The 16,755-nt window shown below is 34.4% G+C and overlaps 1 protein-coding gene across 3 annotated transcripts; it reads right to left on the bottom strand.

The window, feature by feature from the left end:
• Nucleotides 1-2,142: 2,142 nt before the first annotated feature.
• Nucleotides 2,143-16,209, bottom strand: LOC142522885 (uncharacterized). 3 transcript variants are annotated; one of them, XM_075626460.1, is made up of 5 exons: nt 15,844-16,209; nt 15,686-15,767; nt 3,214-3,372; nt 2,317-2,673; nt 2,143-2,248 (listed from the first exon to the last, which is right to left on the bottom strand). In XM_075626460.1, exons 1-4 carry the CDS (start codon nt 16,057-16,059, stop codon nt 2,603-2,605), a joined length of 528 nt encoding a protein of 175 aa, XP_075482575.1. In that variant the 5' UTR covers nt 16,060-16,209; the 3' UTR covers nt 2,143-2,248; nt 2,317-2,602. The 3 variants fall into 3 exon arrangements, with proteins under 3 accessions (XP_075482575.1, XP_075482576.1, XP_075482577.1); XM_075626461.1 differs by lacking the exon at nt 2,143-2,248 and having other exon boundaries at nt 2,387-2,652; XM_075626462.1 differs by lacking the exons at nt 2,143-2,248; nt 2,317-2,673; nt 3,214-3,372 and adding an exon at nt 8,449-8,621.
• Between the last annotated feature and the right edge of the window lie 546 nt (nt 16,210-16,755).

The following is a 16,755-nucleotide window of genomic DNA, read 5'->3' as shown; positions in this document are numbered from 1 at the left end:
TTATTTATAATATATCACATGCATTACAAATGATAAATGACGATCGATAACCAAGAGTTATATGATATGTGAAAGCCATACACGGATCCAAGTACCTTGGAAAATGTAGTAATTCAAATGCAATAATACATTTTTTTACCATATAATATCACATATAACATAAAAACATAAAATATCATATATATTATCAACATATTGTCATATATTATCATTAAATCGTGTATCTTGTAAATTCGTCACTAATTGTCATAATTTAAAATAAACTAATAAATTAAATAAACATATTAATTTATTAATAATTAAAATTTCTTGTAAAAGACCATTACTAAAAATTAAAAAAAATTAATTTAATTTATAAGAAAAATCTTGTGGGCTAGGGCTGCCCGAGATGCCCCGCCCTTCCCGAAATCTACTAAATTATTTATTTGTTTAAAATTATTTTGGGCAGATCATTGCCCAAATTTGCAGTGAATGCTTGCAAGAAGCTTTGCTCGTGTGTGCTGTTCGGAACTGTTCTAGGAAGCCGCATACATAAATTACATTTTTTTATTTCAAAAACTTTATGGGCAGTCGCCACTACCCAGATGTGTTGCGACTGCCCGAGGCCATCCGTGTGCCAATTTTTTTTCAAGATCTGATTTTTATGGTTTGCAAGTTATGGAATTTCATAATCAGTTAATAATAATAATACTCTAACACAATTAAAACAATAAACAACAAATCATACAAACTAGAACCTAGAATCATCTTTTATCTAGGACTAGGTGAATTCTCATTGACGAAACTCTTGTGTCGTGTTTTTAACTTGTGATAACACATTATATAATTAAATAACCATTATCTAATACATTTCTAGAATATTTCCATGTACTATTTCCAACTCTTAAAAATAATTAATGTAATTAGATAAAAATTATTTAAATATTTATAAATTTCCCTCGAACCGAAAAATCTACTAATCAACACTTTCATATTTACTAATAAATAATTTTAGAATGGTGGATTTATTATATTCTCAATTAACGATCAAACATACATGATGTGTCGATTGTACAAAACTCATTAATATAATGAAAAATAAAATTTAGAAGTTCAAAATTTTTCACTTTCACTGTTCGGCAGGTGCTTATTTTGGAACTCTTTCACTATAAGTCATGCCAACTTCCACAACTTCTAAATACAGAAACCACTTATAAACTCTTTTATAATATATATGTTTTATCTCTATCAAACTACAGTCGCCAAATCCAAATCATTGAACTCGATTATCTCAAATAAAACATAAAATTAAATATTTGTGCGACCCTCAATATTTCAGGTACACAGCTAACCGTGGAATCATAATTTCATGTGATTCATGACATCATTTATCTTTATTTGGGCTTACCCTAATTAGTATCATTCTATTCATCAACCCCTTAATCAAGAAAGTCAAAACTCAGATTTGATTGTATCTATCGGATAATAGTAACAGCGTTTAGCCCCTCAAGTATCACTGATAGTGCATGCAAAAACCAGAAGGTTATGGTTAGCTTAGAGTATAGTTCATTCAACACATATATTTTGATAGAATCTGCAATCATTAATATATCGAGAGTTACAATTGAATTCAATAATGGTGTGATGTAATGGCATCGTACGTGCAACTAATGAAACATCTTTCAATAATGTACATGTATTACTTTAGCCAGAGATTCCTTGCACCATTAATTTATCGGATCACATAGGATATTATCACCCATAGGTAAACAATGTATTCCCCACTACAATGTATCCGCTCTTACATATGTAAAAAATACACACAGTCTCGTCATCCTATGACTCTCTTGGAGTCGGTAAACAAATAAAATTGCAGTACTAGTACGTATAGTCTCCATGTTGTCCCAAATCAAAAAACCAATGATGTACAGCAATAACCACAGACTAATTCACTCGATAAGTGATAACCACTTTAAAAGTCTGGGGAAGGGTTGTTCAATACATCTTGCATGATTATACATACAAAGTAAAAGTCATAATAAGATAAAATCGTAAAATATTATTAAAATAAATAATTTTTATATAAAAATCAATAGTTAACAAGCCATAAGTTGGCTCCCTGACACATACTCTAAAAAAGTCCACTATATTTTCAAAACCAAGTTTCACGAGAAAATTATTTTAACAAAACCGAAAAAAATAATTAAAATTGCACTCCTGATCAACATATTAGAATACACGGAGTTTTTGCACATCAAGATTTTTAAACCTGTCAGTTTGTGATTCATAGTCCTTAAATCATATTAGAAACAATATTTTTGTGTATCAAGATTTTACCTGCGACTCTTGGCCCTGATTTCGCATTATAAACTGCTTTTCTCATAAGTTCGAGCTCATGGAAGCTCCCTAGATATAACATTTATACTTTCGCTGTGGTTAATAGATAAAGAATCCTTGTGGTACAAATACATGATCTTCTATCATATGAGAATCTGCATAGGTAAAAACCTAATGAAACACAGGAAGATGGATGTAAGCCGAGATCCGATTACAGGAACCGCACAATATCCTAGTATCTTGCCTACTTATAATTACAAGGTGAGTAAATATTTTCTGCATCTCATTACTCGCTATAGAGGCCATCTCTAAGATTCTCCAGCACAACTTTCTTACCTGTTAGGTATTCCACCAGTCCTTCCATAAATGGAGAAAGATAGAGTTGAATTTAGTAAATACTCCACAAACATGAAATTGAGATTCAATAAATGGATTACCCACTAAGCTGAACCAAAAATTGATTTTGGTACACGAGTTGACATGGATTTTTGGTTCAATCTAAGCTGAACCAAAAACCAAAACCTAGGCAAATCACAATGTTTTCAAATGCAAAATTATTATATGGATTACCCACTCAATCCATTTAAAGTCATTCTAAAGAATAGTAAAACATTAAAAGTGATCCAGAGAATCGAAAAACTGCGGGAGAATCGGAAACAATCATGTTTAAAGATTGGAGTATCGACTTCAAAATCTTAACCACGAAGTATATTTCTTCTCTTCAATGAAGCAAAAATACAGAACTTACATTAATCAATTACAAGTAAATAATTCTTGAAAAGTGGTTGACATATTCTTAAATAAATCTTCTCTAATGAAACCTACTTTTAAAATTTATTGTTGCGACTGATGAGAATAAGAACTATAGTTTAGAATATTATGTCAAGAGAAATTCACCTTGGCAATAATCTCGGCAATCATGAAACCCAATCTTTAGCTCAGTCTCCCATCTTTCATTAAATATGAGGGCTCCATCTATAGCATCTACTCTTGAGAATCCAACAAACCAGCATTTTCTCTTCGGAGGTTTCCCAATATTTCTTACTTGTATAACTCCTACCAAAGATTAATTTTGACATATTAGACACAAGCAATAACATGCAAGTACAATAAATAAAGAAACGCCACACCCTTATCATTTTGCTTCGACAAAATAAGATTGAAACAGGAGGCACACCTCAGATTTTGATAGCAATTTATGATATCATTATCAGAAAAGTATCAGCAAGGAAACTAAAGCATAGAAACTAGCAGCGAGAAAGAATTCAGATTTAAATATCAGTGAACGAGAGAGAATTATAGTAGTGCCAACATCATTTTTCAACTTTAGTAATGAAGATAGCCATACATGAGCAAGATGTTCTATTACAATCAGTTATTCAGTTAATTGCTAGATCATTTTGTTAAAGTAGATGTCCGGCGAGCCAACTCATGGCTTGATTTTATTGAATTTTATATAAAAACAATCTTTATTTTAATAATATTTATAATTTTATCTAATTATGACATTTGCTTTATATATATATCCTTATAATTTGCATACATGAAGTCTTTGAAAATATTATGAGTACCATGAGTTCCACTAGTCTAGTGGATCATGAAATTTATTAAGAATATTCTAAATATGTTCCTACTCGATTCAGCTGACTAAAACAATAATAAAGGTCGCTCGAGCTTGAAACTAGCATCTTTGATGAAAATGTCACGTTTCATTGGTAAGGGCATGGAAATGTCCATTCTTAGAAATGAGTTATCATTTGATTAGGCACTGATCAATCATCTCTCGGACATTCCAAGTGGTTATCACTTATCGAGTGGATTAGTCCACGGTTATGGTTATACACTTAGACCTAAGACAACCTGGAGGTTATGCATCGTGGCGTGCATTTTGATATATTTACTGACTACAATGAAGATCATTAAATGAAGAGGTTGGGTGTGGGTGTAGTTTCCAAATATGCAGGGATCAATGATTGTAATCGTGGATTTGCCGCTCACTAACGGGTGAAAACATCCTTTTTGATCTGATGAGTTAATAGTACAAGGAATCCCAATATATTATGTAAGTTTAATATAAATATTAGATTTAGTGAGATATAAAGATTTGAATATGGTGGGCCCGTATGCTCAAGAGTTTTAAAGATCGACGACATGCAAAATATTGTAAGCTAATGTGATATTGCATTTGCATTCCTGCATTTACCTAGGTTTTTTACTTGGATCTATATTTGGCCCATATGGGTCATTTAGTTTTTGGTTATCGATCATACTTTATTATTTATAATGCATGTAATTAGTATGTGCGTTATTATTATAAATAATACATGTAATTAGTATGTGTGTTATTATTAATATAATAACAAGAGTTGGATGAATCCGACAAACATACAAATAAACATAACACTAGAATTTAAAATCGACAGTTCACAAATTTTTAAAATTTTAATCGCTCATTTTGGATAAGATTCCAAATTTATATCAACCCCATGAAAGAAAAATTAAACAGACCTTAAATTTTCCTTGCCTTCTATCAACAGTGTTTGCATGGTGAACGCTACCCACAGTAGTGTCTCGGAAATCTATGACTTCCACTGACATACTTGATGTGAATTACGTGGAACTCCCATGACGTCGTATCATATTATTGGGGGAGATGATGGCGACCATCCTCTAAGGTTCAACATTAATGGGTCGGACTCGACACATTAAGAGAAATGACATCATATTATTGGACTCTCATCAAACATGAGGAAAATTACGTGATGGTTGAAAAAGGTTGCAACTGGGCTCTAACTTCAGGAAATTATGATTGTCTGATATTGTTCGAGATCACAATTTAACATTTGGGTCTTGCGTGCTCACTAAGAAAATTTGTTCTGAATTAGGAGAAAATAACAAACACATTGATATCAGTCTTACTGAACTAGCGAAGCATGCCAGATAGTGGGACCATAGTATGCAAGCTAAAGTGCATTATGCTCGCTTTCTATGTCAAATGAACTGTAGAAACAGTTTGAGGAAATAATGAATGATTATTACATTCGAATGCACATGCAAGAGTTGTATGGTGCTAAACTCATGCAATGATGCACACTGCTTTCAAGGAGCTAATGACTACATAAATTCAAGTTAAGGCCTCGGCCATGAGCATGGTGTATATAATTGACCTTATTAAGAAGGTAATGGGCTAGGAATCGATGATTCTGAATGAGTTGCATGATGACATAATTATCACTCATTCCTCGTTTGATTGTCTCTTCATTAGGAATGAAAAGAGGCGCATCAATATAAACGAAAGAACCGTTAAAGAAAAACAAGAGCAACAAGATGCATGATCCCAAGATTACTTAAAAGGCCACAGAGCCCGATAAGTCGGAACACGTTTGTTTCACTTCAAGAAGTTTGGACATAAGAAAGTATCTGGGCAATAAGTGCTTGGACAATGAAAAGTGAATGTCCAAAGATTTCAACAACAAAAAAAAAAAAGAAATAAGATAGTCTTAATCAAAGCCTATTTCATAGGAAAAGTGGAATGTGCATATAATTCATTGGATTTGATCCGTACAGATGTATGTGGTCCACTGAGTTTTAGTACAATACATGAACATTCTTACTTCATTACCATTACTGATGACTTCTCGAGACATGACTATGTGTATTTGATTACATACAAGTCTGAAGCATTAGAAAGATTCAAAGAATTCAAAGCTGGAGTAGAGAAACAATTAGGAAAAAGTGTTAAAACGCTTTGATTTGATCGAGGTGAAGAATACTTAAATACTGAATTTGAGACTACCTGAAGTAGAATGAGATTATCTCACAGTGGACCTCACCTACCACACCCCAGTTGAATGGTATGTCAGAACGTCATAATTGGACATTCATGGACATCGTTCGATCTATGATGGAGTTCACTGAATTGTCACCATCTTTTTGGGGATTTACGATTGAAATTGCAGCAATTTTGTTGAACCAAGTCCATACAAAAGCAGTGGATAAAACACCATATGAGATATGGATGGCAAAGCCTCTCACATATTTTTTCTTAAAAATATGGAGATGTGTTGCTTATATAAAGCAGACAGTGAGAGACAAATTGGATAATAGAGCCAATTTGTGTTACTTTGTGTGATATCCAAAGAATTTCGTTAGATATTATTTCTATGATCCAAATAAAACAAAAACTTTTGTTTCAAGGAATGTCACGTTTTTGGAGAAGGAGTTTCAATTAAATAGAAATGGTGGGATGATAGAACTCGATGAGATACGAGATCTACCCACTTCTGAAATAAAAGAACCCACACCAACAACTAGTTGAAGAGACATGTAAGGTCTAATGCAATAACGTAATCCAACTGCATGCAAATCTAGGGAAAATGAAAAGCGGCTAATTAAATTATTTTAACTACATTTATTGAATATGATAGGTATGTTTACATGGTTAAAACGTGGTTTCATACTAGAATGGATAAAACTGTGTTTTAAAGGTTATTCGAGTGACCACGAAGGAAAAAATATTTTATTAAATGATTACTTTTAATTATTTAATATATGATATATTTCAAGGAGTATTTTCGAAAATGTGACAACTTTTGACGGAAAAATGGTCGTTTTGGAGGCTCGGTTAATATTTTCAAAAAGAAACCTAAACAAAATATTTTAATTACCATCTAATGGGCCTAATGGGCCTATTATACTAGGTTATTGAACATAGCTTGCTACACAAGTAATTATATCAAATTAAAAGCTATCAAAACCCGAACCCTACTACACTAACACACGCACACCTCACACAAAAGCATTAGGACTCTCCATCAGCACACAAACACACACATCACACGAGTTTGTGAGGAGCACATCACGTGAATAGCGAAGAAATTCATCAAGGTCCTCCCTACGTCGACGTCCCTCGAATTGCAAATCGTTTTTCGTGCATAAAATACGCAAAGGCACGCCTTAATCTTCCTTCAATCATCGTTCATACCACATTATATGTTTTGATACATATTTGCATGAAAAACATGATACACTTCTTTTATTTTCGTTTTTATGGCATAAACATGATAAAACTAGAGTTTTCATCTTTTAAAACTCTTGTTTATGATTCACAATGGGTCTGCCATGGTAGAGTTACTAGAAGGGATGTTTTTCCACATGTTTAAGGGTCTTTAGGGTGCATGTTTAAAGGCTGAAAAGGAGAGGGCAAGAGGATGAATGAAAATTTGGGTTTCTTGAGTCCTAGGGTTTTTGGCTTGGGGTAGCTTGAGGGGGGCGGCTGGGGATAGGTCGTGGTTAAGGGCTGTGTCCAGGGGTCCTGAGAGGGTTGCATCGTGGTCCTAGAGGGGATTAAGGGGGCTGGTACAAGGGATGGGCTGCAACTGTGCGCTTAAGGTGTGCGCACCATGTGGAGGCTACAGGATTAAGGGTGAGGCGTGCAGGGGCTGTGTGACGTGGTCCAGTGGCTTGCCAAGCCTTCGGTCTAGGTCCTAAGATGGTCAGCTAGGGTCTGGTTGGGTCGTCCAGGGGCTAGGGTCGAAAGAAGAAAGGGTTGGTTCAAGCTAGGGTTTCGACCTAGGGCAAGGAAAGTTCAGTGGCTGGTCTAGGCTTGTGCAAGGGTTTAATTGGCTTCATTTGGGATGTATATGGTATGGCTAGGTGGTAATAAGCTATAGTTCAAGTTTGGTAAGGTTTGGTTAAGTTTCAAGTCAATTAGGGATAAAACCGAGGCATAGGTTTAAGTTTTAAAACGAATCGAAAAATTAGTCGAGGAGCTCAAGTTTACGTCCAAGAAACATCTATGGGTATATTTTAAGGTATTATGTTAGGTTTGGATGGATTTGGGTCGTTGTTTTAATGTCTAAGGGTAAATTGGGAAAGTAAGGGTTTCATGGGCAAAACAGTCATTTTATACCTGAAAAATGTTAGACGTCCTGGCACTCTCTGAATGATGTAATGAATGTTAAAATGTTTATTTTGAATGATTATGAAAAACGATAATTCTAAAAGACGTGTTTCATGCTTGACTTAAAACAAAACGATATTATTGAATGTATTTTTACAAGTATTGAAAATAATGAAAGGTTGAAGGAGGTGACTTGATTGCGACATAAAAGTATATGATTGGGGTTATCATGAGGGAAAACCCGTTTAATGAATAAGGCCCCAGAGGGAGCCCGACGATCGTATTTCCATCGAAAAGATATGATGATATGTAAGGCCAAAGCTCAATTGACGGGTGGGAGGGTCGCTGATGTCCCGGCCGTCTGGTACCATGGTTATATGTAGATGGATCCATCGACCTACAGCTAAAACGAAACCACAATTAACGATCTGAATTCAATAAAAAGGAAAACGTATACGTATATGATGAATGAAAAAGGTTTATGATGAAAGGAAAAAAGTTTAAAGCTTGTGCATATTCATGAAAAGCTATTTTTTAAAAAAGTATTTTATTGATGCATGTGATTGGATATGTACTACTTGTTATCGTGATTAAATTTTGCTGAGTCATTAGACTAACTAGGTGTGACCAATGTTCTAAATTGCGGCCTAAGCGCCTGCCTAGGCGCTAGGCAGACGCCGACCGCACCGATAAGGTGCTAGGCGGTCAGCCCAGGCGCTAGGCGGAGGCTAGGCGCCTAGGTGGGCTTGATTTTTTTAAAAAAAAATTTGGGGTTCAAAATTCAATAATCCGATAAGAAGCCCATTTAAAAAATAAAATTTTGGCCCACTAGGTATGCTGCTTTTCTTTCTGGGCTGCTGCATTTCTTTCTTCTCGTCATTTTCCAGAAGCACTCCTCGTTCCAGAAGGCAGAAGCACTCCTCGTTCAAGGTGTTCGTTCCAGAAGCACTCCTCGTTCCAGAAGCACTCCTCGTTCTAGGTATTGGCCGTGCATTTAATTATTGGAATAAGTATTGGCCGTGCATTTGGAATAAATATTGGAATAATTTGGTATAAACACAACTTATTGAGCAAGTTACCTTCTAGATGTTTAGTACAAGATATGCATGCTGTTTGTATTTTTATTTACTTTAATTAATGGGTGGCCATTGTCGAAGAAACTTGATTTTGCTTTTGATAATCGGATGACTCAATAAGTAAAAAATTGAGCTTTGACGGAATGTTCGGAAATTTGTGCAGTTTCTATTAGTGAGGCTTGATTTTCAGTTTGTGTATTTTTGTATTGACCCTTGTGATTTGTGGGCATATCTATATGGTTCATGAAAGTGGAACTTTTGTGAACGTGGGTGTTTGGGATGGCTATTGGTGCAACTTGCAAGAGGTTTATGGTAGAAGCAGTAGGTTGTGAACCTCTGTTGGGAGCTATCGGTGTTTACTCGTATTGTGTGGTGGTCTAGTGTGGCAATTAGAGTTGGTGTATGCAAATGAAGACAACTCTAACAAACTAATTTTTCAGTGTAATCTTATGATGGTTGTTTCATGTTTGTATCTAAATGTACTTAAAAATCTACTGTGACTATATCATTGCTTGCTCAATGTCATTTTTCTTCATGTTTCAAAATATATGGAGTGACTTTGAGCTTTTTAATACTATCATTTGTTTGTGTGGTGTTATCACATCAAATTTTCAGGTCTATTGCTGAAAAGATTTAAGTGTTTCATATTCAACAAGATTTGTGGAGGGTGACAATGGCAAGCAATCCATCGTCGACTGCATCTGTCACTTAGTCTGAATCTGGGATTTTTAAGAGAAATTCGAATGACATCGGATGGGAGTTTGGTATGTTGATTGATCCTAAAAACCTCGACAAAGTTAAATGTAAATTGTATGGGAAAATGATGTATAGTGGAGTGTATAGAATCAAGGAGCACATAGGAAATATACCTGGAAATGTATCTGGGTGTCGAATCGTATCTCAAGAAGATCATAATAAGTGCAAACATGCTATTTTAGAAGGGGGGAACAAAAAGAAAAACAAAATACTGGAAGAAGAAAGTTGTAGAGCGGAGGTGAATATTTCTCTAGACGAAAAAGAAGGTGCTGAAATTGAAGGGATAGATGGAATTAAAAAGCCTCATCTACTTGGCCCCATGGATAGATATGCATCGATGATTGTTCCAGAAAATATAAGTTCAAGTGGGAGTAAAGTCCTTCGCCAAAAAAATATAAATGAGGCTCTTTTCAAAGAGAGAACTCAAATGTTGGGAGATGGGCTTATGAAAATGGAATTTCATTCAATGCTCTTGATAATGATAGCTTCAAGCAACTAATGGACCAGGGTTCAAGCCTCCAACTCAATATCAACTTAGAGAACCACTTTTGAAAGCTGAAGTCGAAAGAACAAAGCAGTTGTTGAAGAGTCACGAAGAAGAATGGGCAAAGAATGAGTGCTCGATTATGACAGATGCATGGAGTGATAGAAAAAGAAGAAGCATATTAAATTTGTGTGTTAATTGTAAGGAGGGTAATGTATTTTTAGAGTCTAAGGAGTCTTCAGACGAGGCACATACAGCTGGACTTATTTTTGAGTATGTTGACAAGTGTGTTGAACAAGTAAGAGCTCATAATGTTGTTCAGATTGTAATAGACAATGCCACCAACAATATGGTTGCGGCTAAATTGATGAAAGAAAAGCGGCCAGGGATATTTTGGAGTTCATGTGCGACTCATACTGTTAATCTCATGCTTGAAAGTATTGGCAAGCTTCCAAGATTTAAAAAGATTATCTACCAAGCAAAGTCTTTTACAATTTTCATTTATGCTCACCATAAGACTTTATCATTGATGAGAAGTTTTACGAAGAAAAGAGACATAGTCCGGCCAGGAGTTACCAGGTTTGCGTCATACTTCCTCACATTGCAAAGTTTGATTGAGAAAAAATCTAGTTTAAGGGCCATGTTTACAAGTGATATGTGGGAGAACTGTAAATGATCAAAGACAAACAAAGGGAAATTGGCTTACTCTACTATGATGAGCATGAGTTTTTAGAATGGTGTCACACTTTGTTTGAAAATATTTGCTCATTTGGTAAGAGTTCTCCGATTGGTTGACGGAGATAGAAAGCCATCCATGGGGTTTCTATATGGGGAGCTTCTTCGAGCTAAAAAAGATATCAAGGTGGCCCTTAACAATGTCGAATCAAATTATCAACCTATCATAGTGATTCTTGAATAAAAAATGAAGGATAAACTTGATATATCATTGCATACCACAGTCTTTTTGTTGAATCTCTACTTCTACTACAAAGATAGTTCTATTGCTCTTTATGGAGAGGTCGCAGCAGGGATTTTTGAATGCATAGAAGTTTCGCATGCCGATGAGTTTGAATTGCAAGATACAATTATTAACAAGGAATTTGCAAAATATAGAAATAAGACTGGGTTATTTGGAAAAGCATTGGCTGCAAAAGCATGTGAAAAAAATGACGATACATTTGATCCATGTACATGGTGGAGTACCTACGGTGCTCACATACCCAACTTGCTAAGAGCGCATTGAGGATTCTTTCATTAATAACAAGTTCATCTGGGTGTGAAAGAAATTGGAGTGCATTTGAAGGAGTAAGTTTAAACTTTAATTAAAATAAATTATTAATTTTTAAAAGTGTGTGTTCATATTCCTAACTATAATAATTACTTTCTCGTTTTTTTTTATTCATACAAAGAAAAAAATAGGTTGGATGTCAATAGGTTGAACAATCTAGTATTTGTCCAATTTAATGCTAGATTGTTTAACAAGCAAAAAAGAGAGAAAGAAAGGAACGTCGACGTCCTTCTTGAAAAAGATGCTTCAAATGCACAAGGTTGGATTGTGGATGGTGGGGAAGAAAATGAAGTTGAACCAGGTTCAGGGCTCACTTGGCAATTAGTTGATGAAGCAACTGGGGCAGATGAAAATCTACAACCCCGAAGAAGCTCTAGAGTTAGAGAGCTTCACGAGGATGATTTTGAATCTGAAGAAGAAGATGATGATCAAATGATGATATTGATTTTGTGTCCGATGAAGAACGAGTTGTTGAAAATTTAGGAGAAGAAGAAGTGGAGTAAATTTGTGACGACACATTAGACTATTTTATTGTGAATTTTGGAATAAATCTGAATTCTTTCTTATTTTATTGAGTTGGGAATATTTTGAACGTATTTTAAATCTGATGTTATTGTATTGAAGTTTTAGTATATGATTTATTATGTTTTGATATCGTAGAATCTGATTAGCGGCGCCTAGTCCCCGCCTAGGCAGCCTAGGCGCTGGGTTGGCACCCGACTAATGCCTAGCGAATTTTATAACCTTGGGTGTGACCGATGTAGGTGAGCATGCATTTTGATGGAAGGCTTGATGGTTGAACTAGCCGGACTGAAGGTGCACAAAACCCGAGCACCGTCGCTAGTTTTCCGCAATTATGTTTATGATTTAAGATTACATCAAAGATTTTATGACATTTTGACTTTTGAGTGGTTTTGAGAGATTTTAGAATTTATGCTTTATTTTGAAAAATACTAGTTTTAGGTATGGTTGACGATTTACAATTTCATGTTTTCAATTGCATTCTTTTGGGATTTTCAAATAATAGGTTGGTTGGTATTTAAATAACAAAAAATTTATATATATATGTACAAGGTTTCGGCCGAAATTATGGATGGAAAAAAAAATTTCTAGCATATTTTTAAAGAAAAACGAGTAATCAACGTTTCAAGACATAAGCTCCCAGGAGATCCGAAAGGATCTCAAAGCCACCTAAGAGGATGATCTTGTTTCTTGAAGAAGGCCAAGATGAGATCATTCATAGATGTGATCCAAGAAACTTCAAAGAAGCATTATCAGACACTGATTCATCCAAATGTTTTGAAGCCATGCAGTCTCAGATAGGCTTCATGTATTCGAACCAAGTATAGTCCTTAGTAAATCCATTTGAGGAATTGTTCCTATAGGATGCAAATAGATTTACAAAAGGAAGCTCGGGACGGATGGGAAAGTAATGACAAACAAAGCAAGATTGATACCAAAAAGATATACCCAAACGCAAGGTATTGACTATGAGGAAACATTTTTCTCCATTCATGATGTTCTAGTCTATTAGGATATTGCTAGCCATATTAGCATGGTATGACTATGAAATATGGTATATGGATGTGAAGACAACATTCCTTAATGGTGAAATTAAGGAAGATATTTACCTGCTCAACCTGAAGAATTCACATCGGTAAGAATTGAGCAAAAATATGAAAAATTCAGAGATCCATCTATCGTCTCAAACATATATCGAGGAGTATGAAACCAAAGATTTGAAAAAACAATAAAAGAGTTTGAATTTGTTAAAAATCCTGAGGAACCGTGTGTATACTAGAAAGTTAGTGGGAGTGAACTAACATTCTTAGTACATTATGTTTATGACATACTAATCATTGAGAATCATGTAGAGATGTTGAAATCAATTAAAGTATGGTTACCTATAAATTCTCCATGAAGGATATGAGTAAAGCATCTTATATATTAGGAATACATATATATAGAGATAGAAGAAAGAAGATGCTAGGCTCACCCCATGCTGAGAAGATTCTATATGGAGAAGTCCAAGCATCCTATGTATTAGGAATACATATGTATAGAGATAGAAACAATTATTCGCATTTCATATGTAGTTTGATAGAGATCAAAAAAATTACTTACAAAGGAGTTTATAAGTGGATTCAATTTATGTTATGGAATTTAGATTAATTGCTAATTGAATAAGGAGATTAAAACTGACTATTTTAGTGAAGGGGTTCACAAAACTGCCAGCCGCCAAAAATGAATCAATGGAAAATTTTGGCCTTCGAAATTTTTATTTGTTATTATATGAACGAGATCTGTACACTCGATACATCGACAATGTCTGATCGTCGATCGGGTTATAATAAATTCACAATTATTTATTTATTAAATTTAGAATATATATTAAATATAAATTATTAATGGTGACTACTATGTATGAGATTCTACATATAAAGATATAGATATATAAATATATGTCATGTACTATCAAGAGTTAAACATGCATGATATTTTCAAGAAACTATCATATGAGAATTTTGAATAATTAAAATATATAATCTTGATAAGGTCTAATCTTAGAAAGATTTGGATATTGTATTTACATATATGATATCAAAAGTTGATAATATACACAACACATATACATACAATAAACATATCAAAAAAATCAAGTAAAGATTTTCTCTTTCACTTGCACAAGAAACTTTCGGCCCCCGTTCCCATTTCGACAAGGCACGGCCAAACCTCCACAACACCGTCGTGCCGCCGCCCCGACGTCGCAACACAACTGCCGGATTTTGGAAATTCGACGAGCTAATCTCGACGTAAATTTCATGTGAATTTCTAGTACAGTCTATAATAGAAACAAAGTTTCTGATAATGGATCTGATTAGGAGACTGAAGAAAGTTCGCAGGGATTTACAATCTAAACACTAGAATAGCTTGAGCCGGCGTTGAACGCGCAAAGATAAATCAATCTAAAGACTCTATGAATGGTTTTAAATCATACGACATCCAAGAATGTTTTGAACGTCAAAACAAAAATTCTAAAACTTGCGCTTCGTCTTGAGTGCGAGAAAACGGTACACCAACAAAAAGATGGAGACGAAGATGTTTTATTTTTATTACATTCAAAATATTTTCTTTGACCTTTTTGGAAGTATAATTTTGGAATAATTCATGTATACTCGCTTAAGAAACAAATACCACAAAGAAAAATAATGACACAGTTTCAGCTATCAATATTTCACGCACATGGGATTGATCTTAGTTCATTAACTTTCATAAAGGGACGTAGGTGCAAATGCAATTAAGATTCATGCATCATTAGTGATCGCAAATTTATATTCAATATTTGGAGCATCGAATAAAAAATTTGGAATTTTTCATAATTATTAGAGTAAACAACTTGCGCTAGATTCACAAGGAAAAAACGGGTTTAGCTGTCAAATTTATGTTCATATTTTCCTGATTACATAATTTGCATTCTGAAAGCCTTCAAATTCACTAGAATTGCCAAGTTCGAAAGATCACATTCAAGGACTATCTAAAGGCGATGCACGTACTTATTTAGAGCGAATCAAGAGCTTAACATTAATATGAATCTTATTTTTTGATGACCCTTCACATATAGATAATTTTTAAAACTTTTTTATTTCAATGTTATTTTGTACATCACACGTTTAGGCCACAAAATTCTAGCTTGATACGCTTATGCGTGTGTATCAAATAATAAATCATCCACTTCATGAAAATAAAGCAGTTTATGCGTTGCTTAATCCCTTAAAAAGCCCAAAGATAAAATCGAAACCAGAAATAGAATAAAAACAATCAAGTAATGCATGAACAAAAAAAAATTGAGACCAGAGGCTCACCAGGAACTTTACAACCGGATACTGCTGCAAGAGCCACTAATATATTTTCAGGATCCTCTGGCTGAAAATCATAAGCCAAAGCCTACAAAACAACAAACAGCTCAGCTAAAATTATGATTTTCATGAATAAGAGAAGGAAATTGATAAAGAATAAGTACCTGATGTGTGGCGGAGGGTTTAATGATAACCACGAAATGCTTCAAATCCCTGAAATTGAGAGAGTACGCAGCCGACATGAGCAATTGGCCTGGGCCTTTCTTCGCTCTCAGCGGCACGGCTGCTACGTACACTTCATCTCCGCCGCCGCTGCCGCCACCAATTATCGATCCTCTACATGAGAAAGTGGTCGTGGCCGTAACCGTGACCATGGCCATAGCCAATTATTAATTATTTTCTTCAAAAACCACCAAAGACAATTTTGAAATTCTGGAAAAACTACAAGGATCTTGTGGCTGTCCTCCACCTACGTAGCTAGTCCGAGTTATTTGTGGTTACCGAGACGGAGGTGAGGTGAAAACTCAATTGGAGCTCGGGGGTGTATTCAATATAGGAGATTTATTGACTTTTAATTACTTTTGTAGATTTTAAAAGTCTAGATGTATTCAATTAAGATTTTTACATACTCTATAGAAGTCTAGTGGTATTCAAAATAGACTTTCATAGAGTTTTAAAAAGTCAAGTAGTATTCAACATTGATATTTAAAAACTCTATAAAAGTCTATAGGTATTCAAATTTTCCATAGACTTTTAATAACTTCATGGAATTCATTAAAATACAAACATTAAAGCCTAAGGTACAACTATAAATTGTAAAAATTGTATTTGGTTCAACCCAAAGATTTGGATGGATTTTTAAATCTTCTAACTCATACACAAGCTATTTATTTTTCTTTCAGTCGCTTCACATCACCTCTCTTCTTATCTTCTCTCCTCTCGTCTATTTTTATTACTCTCTCAAATTTTCGAAGTGTATCTCTATATATATTTTCATCTTTCTTTTTAAAATTTTTCATTTTTTTGCTAATTGTTTAATTTAATAATTTTTTATTTTAATATCACATGAAATTTTG

Source organism: Primulina tabacum, chromosome 13 (assembly GCF_025594145.1).
Source record: "Primulina tabacum isolate GXHZ01 chromosome 13, ASM2559414v2, whole genome shotgun sequence".
In the NCBI taxonomy this organism is placed as follows: domain Eukaryota; kingdom Viridiplantae; phylum Streptophyta; class Magnoliopsida; order Lamiales; family Gesneriaceae; genus Primulina; species Primulina tabacum.
Note: the sequence above shows the minus strand (reverse complement) of the source record. Positions and strands in the feature narration are given on the sequence as shown.

What these genes read in the sequence shown, in the direction of transcription:
- LOC142522885 (XM_075626460.1), bottom strand. Translation starts at nt 16,059, where the DNA reads ATGGCCATGGTCACGGTTACGGCCACGACCACTTTCTCATGTAGAGGA. An exon ending in AACCCTCCGCCACACATCAG is followed by an intron (nt 15,768 to 15,843) that starts GTACTTATTCTT and finishes GTTGTTTTGTAG; the next exon opens with GCTTTGGCTTATGATTTTCA. An exon ending in TTGCCGAGATTATTGCCAAG is followed by an intron (nt 2,674 to 3,213) that starts GTGAATTTCTCT and finishes CATTTATGGAAG; the next exon opens with GACTGGTGGAATACCTAACA.